This window comes from Phaethon lepturus, unplaced genomic scaffold (genome assembly GCF_000687285.1).
Source record: "Phaethon lepturus isolate BGI_N335 unplaced genomic scaffold, ASM68728v1 scaffold14375, whole genome shotgun sequence".
In the NCBI taxonomy this organism is placed as follows: domain Eukaryota; kingdom Metazoa; phylum Chordata; class Aves; order Phaethontiformes; family Phaethontidae; genus Phaethon; species Phaethon lepturus.
In genome coordinates, this window is record NW_010542821.1 from 10,769 (window position 1) to 17,862 (window position 7,094).

Sequence of the window (7,094 nt, forward strand, 5' to 3'; positions counted from 1 at the left end):
TGGGTTCCTTTATGTTTAAGCACACTGTAAACACAGCCCTGAACTTACATGTGTAGTATGGTTAAGAAAACAAGCCAACGAAAGAAATACTGCTCTGTATGACTTTATTCGCAGAGGTAGTTGGTTACAAGAGGAGCTTTGCTCACTCATGCCTGCTTAAAAAAAAAAGTTGACAGACCACATGTTAACAGATCTCAGGAATGGAGAGCACAAGGTGACAGTGGAGAAACAGACGGACTGGAACATCCTTAAAACCACACATCGATGATAGCAATTTTTTTTTTTCTCCTTCCCCCTCCTGCCACTGTTCCCAATAGTAGAATGATGGCTGCTTTAACATCACCTACTGCTGAAGATGGCAGAAAGACTGAAGACATACACAGAGGGGAGAGCTGGCGTACTAAAAGTCTGCGTAATTCTTTGGGACTTCAGAGACCTCAGGGATGGGACACCACATGGCTTTTTAGAGATGACTTCTGCTATTTAGGCATTTTTGCAGGCACTGCAATTTAACAAAAAAATGAATCACATTTCCATTTTAGAAGCTAAGAATTTTGGCAAAGAGTTTGTTCTGACAGCAAACATGCACGGACAATCTATTGTCTTGATAGAAAGGACAGAATGTTGCAGAGGAGGTGAAATTCAGTAATGTAAGAGCTTTTAGTAATGTAACAACCTGTCCAGCATGCCAGGTTAGCGCCTGTTGCTATGAGCCTCCAGAGCAGGCTACTGCTAGTGGCTTTGGAACCACATGCGACAGGTTTTTTTTTTTATTTTAAAAATTTAAAACAATTCAGAACCACCTAAAATGTGGAGGAACTGATGACGAGTCATTTGTGACAATGGGTGTATAGTAGCTCATTCAGGAGTTACACTGGATGGCAACACCTGCTCAGTGTAAAGAGAGACTGCTTGATTTAAAAAGAAACCCAAACACTTTCAGTAATTCTCTGATCTGTTCTACAGTTGTTTTAAAAAATGACTGCAACGAAAATTCAAGATTAAAGTCCAAGTGTAACTATTACATTGTTTGCATGGTCATTCCTGAAAGATGCCAAGTTCCTGCCCACAGTTAAAAATGTGGTATTTCATTAAAACTCAAGATCACATATATATCAAAGGCAAACTCTTAGAGCTCATGATAAAAAACCACTAAATTTCATTTAGTGTTCTACATGCAGTTTTGCCTGGTCTGTTATTTGTTTAACTCAGTCCTGGAGAACTGAACTGTGGGAGGCAGGCAGCTTTTACAGCCCCTCCTAGGAATAATTCCTTTTCAGTGTTTCATGGAAGGACCAGTAAAGTTACCCTGCACATTTCTAGTCCTAACAGTCAGATATTTCTGTAAAATTTGCGTGAATTAGCACAGCTGCAGATAGTAGTTGGCACAAAAGAGGAAAAATTATTCAGGGTTTAATAAACAAATTTCGGTACTTGTTATCGTGATGCAGTCAGTTATACCTGTCTTCAGGAGACTTTTTTCTCATTGAGTATGTTTTCACCTGCTGCTAGCTTTTTGTATAAGCAGTGCAGTTTCTCTGGCTGAGGCACTTCAGCATCAGGAGTCAAGGGAATTTCAAAGTCAGAGGAGCTCTGAGAGCCCCTCCTCAGTTCTAGATCAGGAGTCCGGGCCTTGTCACGTACTTCCACCAGCACCTCTTGAACGTGAGCAGTGCCAGCTTCTCCATCTTTCTCACAGTCTTTGTTTTTCAAGTCACAGGCAGCATCATAGACACAAGATCTATTTTGACCCAGTGGCTTCCACCTACTGTTGTCAGGTTGGCCATCCTTGGCAGTCTCCTGCAACACAGAAACAGCAGTTCTGCTCCCACCTTTGCCGAAGCTGCTGCAGTCCAAGGCGTTTCTCTCTTGGGAGGTAATGAGGACTGTGTCCATCTGGCTATCCCAGCCCTGGCTCCCCTGCTCTGATATGTGTGTTGACTGAGAAGAATTTTGAGAGGAGATATGTGTTGAGTCGCTTACTCCATCCGAATCACTGAAGAGTGACTGGGACCCACCAGCATCTGCTGACGATGGGAAGTTGTCCTCATTTTCAGAGCTTTCTTCTAGTTTGTTACACTTAAAAAATGCATCCCAGCAAGGGACATCAGCATCAGACTCCTGGTCATCGCTAGTTACTCCATTGAAGTTTGATGTGGAAGTGGCATCTGGCTCATGGGAAAGAACTTGAACTGTATTTATTGCAGATGATTCTCCTTCCTCATCATCATCATCATCATCATCATTTGATTCCTCACAGTCCATAAAGTCTACCTTGAGGGAGGTATAAGTTGTGGTCGCTTTGTAACTTTCTGTGCTCTCATTGATGTTTCCTTCAGCATTTTCAGGCTGTCCTGTGCTGGAGGGCCTGCTCTCTTCTTTCTGCTGTTTTGGAATCTTGGGCCTTGCAGAAGTTAACTCTGATTCAAAGAGATCATCTTCATCTGTCAAGAAAAGAACAGGGGAAAAAAAAAACACTAAGAAAAGTTCAGATCTCTGATAAAATTCTATTGAGAGCAAAGATTTAATAAAAATTCATTTAGTATGAAGAGAGAAAAAAGCTCTTCAACCCAGATGGAGACTCAGCAGGACATTATTGACAGGGTTTGCCATGCCTTGACTAGCAGAACAGTGCCTTACAAGGAAAGCTGCTGGTTGTCACCCTCCATATAAGCTACAGCAGATCAGATGTAGCCGTGGTAGGCACATTTATTCAGGCCTCTGATATGTTTTGCAAGGACTGTATCACCCTTTGCATACTGGGCACTTCAGAAGCAGCCAAAGAGAACGCAGCAGGCCCAGAGTACTCTTCTAGTTCCCTAGTGGCTTTCCAGAGGCTACGTACAGCATCCATTTACCACTCTAAGTTAAAAAAGCTCCTAGGTGCTAAAAAGCCAGCAGTGTGAGCTCATGAAGAGGAGCTATTCCACCGACAGTAGCACTCTGTTCCCAACACCACAGGAGGCGATACAAGCAAAGTTCCGTTAGAAAGAGCTTTACTAGGGATGGTCTAGGAGTGTGAAATGGAACTCTTCCAGAAACTTAAAAGGCTGTTAAGCATTAAGTACGTTTTATGATCGCAAACAAGTACGCTTTTACACAGTTAGTGCTCTCTCACCCTCCTAAAACCCAAGTTCATTTAATTTGTATTTCTCCTTTCTAACTGTTGCTTTGAACACAGACAGACTATGGTGAACACCGTGGCTTCGGGCACCTCTGCTTCGTCTCAGACTTTGATTTAAGGCACAGTTGCACCAGCAGAACCCTTACCTGTATCAGACAAATCTCTCTTGTGGACTCTCTTCAGCGTTCCTAAGGGCTTGTACCTGGGTTCCATGTTTCTCCTGTACGACCTGCATAATGGCTTTAATCTCAGGTGAACGAGAAAAGCAGTTACTATTTAGAACTCAGCAGATACTTTCAGGAGCTTTTAACTTGATCAAAATACACTGCTTCATGCCTTTTTACAAGCACTGCAGCAGAAGTGTTAAAGCAAAGGCAGCAATAGCTAGGGAAAAGTTCTTAATTCATTGGTGAGCTTAGGCAGCTGACAGGTAGAAATCTGTCATTTTTATATATTTACCTTAAAGCATGTACACCATTTGGAAACTATCTTTTAGTCCCTTCCCTAGAGAAGACAAGGTGACAGGGTTTAAAATCTGACTGCAGTTTTATTCAATAATTGCATCTCCTTTCTTACTAAGGAGGAAAAGAAAGAAGAACAAAGAAACAAGTCTTCATTTTGTTCAGACTGAGTGACACCACCACTCTTCTGCTCCACAAGAGCATGTTCTAAGCTGCCAGCATCTGTAACAGCACAAGAGTACAGGTCTCCGTGACACTCTACAGAGGCTAAGAGTTCAAGTCCCCAGAGAAATTCTCATTAAAAGAAACTTCTGAGAAGTAGCCATGACAAAAAGAAATAGGTCACAGAATAAAATGAGATGAATGTGTGTTTAGATTCCACCCAAATAGAGTTTAACAGCAGAAAAGCCTCTATACCTAGATAGAAGCAGTGTGTGGAATACAAACTCTCAGACTTTGCACAACATACGCGTGTTCCTCACAAAGCTGAAGTTTTCAGCACTGAATATAGGGAAAAAAATAATCTGAAGTATCAGACAAGTAAAGCAAAAGGCAGCAGCCTGCTTGAGAAGCTGGGATTCAGGAGGGGGGTTGTCCTTCCAAGGACAGAGATCAGATCACCTCCGTTCAGTCGGCACTTGTCACTTACATTTCCATAACTTTGTCTTCTGTCCCACCCACTGGCAGCACGTTGGGATACACGTTCACAGGACAGATATAGCTCAAGAAATCCTTAATCTAAATTGAAGAAAAAAAGCTGCAGTTTAACAACCCACATCAGTAATTTCACTTAATGGCGGCACTGATCGAAGAACACCCACAAGTACTACCAGTTGTCTCATGTAAAGACCAATGTGACCCAGGAGCCAAACTCTATCCATGTGGATACCTGGATATCCATGTGATACCATGTTACTCTGCAACAAGAAAACAGGTCTGAAAGGATGCTGAGAACTCGGCCTCACCTAACCACCTCACAGCAATTCCAACTACTGGGCAGACCATCACTATCTCTAAAGAAAAGGCTAGACAGATCTGTTCCTAGAGAATGTGATCCAGCACTTCACTGTCCTTACTCATGTTGTAGATCTTTTCAGACCTGCATTTTTCTTATGGGACTTCAAGCCCCTAGTTGTGCAGATCAGTATTCCTTTCCTCAAAGACTTTTCCTAAAGTCTCCCTTCGGTCCACTGTAAAAGCCCATATGACAAAACATGTCACTTTTTTTCAAGCCTTACTCTGTTGTCTTCTAAATGCGCTCCAGACAGTAAATCTCTTGCAGAATTGTGTCCAGTTTGGGGCACTCCAGCTGAGGCTTTATCAGTACTGAGCACTTGCAAGTTTGCAGATTACACCTAGCTATGTAGATCAGTAGGTCACATCTATTTTTGCACATGGAGCTATGAGTCTGTTACAACACAGTAACCCCCATATTCTGCCAGCAAAGCTGCCATCTTATATGTACTACGCTAGTACCTCCATTTAAAATTCTCCATGGCAGAGCAAATTAAAACTTAACCAGGATCTTAAAAACAGGACTGTCTTCCTAGGGCTCTAAATAATCTCCATTTTGTATGTGCAAGGCTGTATTGATTGTTAGCACTGGTCCAGCTGCAGTTCAGTTTCTTAGGAGAGAGAAGCATTTTAAGAACTGGATGGAGGCATATATTAAATGAAGATGTGTGATTCTGGAGAGGATGCTGCCATGACCAATTTCGTTTTAGTCTTTAACACAGAAAGAGGAGTAACAGTGGCAGCTACAATGTGAGAAAACTCTGTTTAAATGTGTGGGCAGGGAAAAGAAGGTAAACCCACCTAAAACTGAGTCACAGCAGACAAACAATGCATTGAAAACCAAAACTCCAAACTTTAAGCACTGCACAGTTACACAGTAATCTAAAATAGAAAGGCAGCCAAAACAATCGTAGCAGTGACCAATTCTTGGAGAGAACAAAAAGAATAGGCTTGTCATCCTGCCCTACCTTGACATGTTCTTCTGCAGCTGTATTAGAACAGATTTCTCTGCCTTCAGCATCCAGAACTTCCTATTCTGTTATGTCTTATTATCAGAAAGATTTTTTATCATGACAAGTCATGTCATCCACGCCAAAATAATCACAGCTCCTTTATTTTTTTTTAATCAATCTATACTCAGTACTAAAAGCATACAAACCTCGCTGTATGAGGAGTGGAAAGAGAAACAAGCTCTGTATGTACTCTCCCCAGTCCTAAAAAAAAAAAAGGCACAAAAATTAGATAACTGCTTTTATCCTCAGTCAACAGGCAAGCATAACTACTCTTAAAAAGTCCATTTCGAGATTCAGTTACACAGGCGTTGCACAAGATACGCATGTCCTGGTTTCAGCCAGGGTAGAGTTAATCTTCTTCACAGAAGCTGGTGTGAGGCTGCGTTTTGGATTTGGGATGAGAAAATGTTGGTAATGTGCTGATGTTCTGAGTTGCTGCTAAGTAGCCAAGGACAGTCCAGCTTCTCATGCTGGCCTGGCAGCAAGAAGGCTGAGGGTGCCCGGGAAGCTGGGAGGGGACACAGCCAGGACAGCTGACCCAGGCTGGCGAAAGAGATACTCCGTACCATATGACGTCATGCTTAGTATATAAAGCTGGGGGAAGAAGAAGGAAGAGGTGGAGGGGACATTGGGAGTTATGGCATTTGTCTTCCCAAGAAACCATTACGCGTGATGGAGCCCTGCTTCCCTGGAGATGGCTGAACCCCTGCCTGCCCATGGGGAGTGGGGAATGGATTCCTTGTGTTGCTTTGCTTGTGTGCACGGCTTTTGCTTTACTTATTAAACTGTCTTTATCTCAAACCATGAGTTTCCTCACTTTTACTCTTCGCTGGGGCTAAACCACGACAGTCCTTTTCTTACTCCGTACCATTTACGTCATGCTCAGGTACCACACTATCCAATACAACCTCATTAACCACCACCCCTCTTCCCATCCTTTAATATAATACAGATTATCATCCCCTTAGTCCATAGACCTCCCTGCAAAATGTCCATGAAATGTGCACAAATGTCCATGAAACGTCCATTGAGTTAATTTAGTCCATGACTTCAGGCTCCATCCCTTATAGTGGTCACTCAGGACAGGCGAGGTGGCATGTTGCATGGAGTTACTGGGCACCAAAGCCAGCTCAGGTCAGGTCAACTGCTGCAGTTGCACTGCTTCTTGTAAGGCTTGTCCTCCATTGGTTCAGGCTATAGTAGTTCCTATAACATGCAACTCAAATCATGGGTTACAACAGTTCAAAGGTATTTCCATTACAATCTCCACCTTTGGACTGGACCATAGGGTTTTACATTGCAATGAACTCCTCCCCTCGCCCCTGCTCCAGCTTGGACTTATCCACAGACTGCAGTCCCTTCCATGAGCCACAGTCTCTCCAGGGGTATATCTGCTGCGGTATAGACTTATCCACAGTTGCAGTCACTTCGAGGTGCACCTGCTCCAAAATGGCCACCTCCACAGGCCCCACTACCTCCAGA

At 43.0% G+C, this 7,094-nt stretch overlaps 1 protein-coding gene across 1 annotated transcript in view; it reads right to left on the reverse strand.

Moving 5' to 3' along the window:
• Positions 1-1,467: 1,467 nt before the first annotated feature.
• Positions 1,468-7,094, reverse strand: part of DCLRE1C (DNA cross-link repair 1C) — a 16,856-nt gene continuing 11,229 nt past the window's right edge. The window contains exons 10-13 of the mRNA XM_010288163.1: positions 5,759-5,813; positions 4,235-4,323; positions 3,271-3,371; positions 1,468-2,444 (exon numbers count right to left, since the gene is read on the reverse strand). Coding sequence (XP_010286465.1) covers positions 1,468-2,444; positions 3,271-3,371; positions 4,235-4,323; positions 5,759-5,813 — 1,222 coding nt within the window. The remainder of the gene's footprint in view (positions 2,445-3,270; positions 3,372-4,234; positions 4,324-5,758; positions 5,814-7,094) is intronic.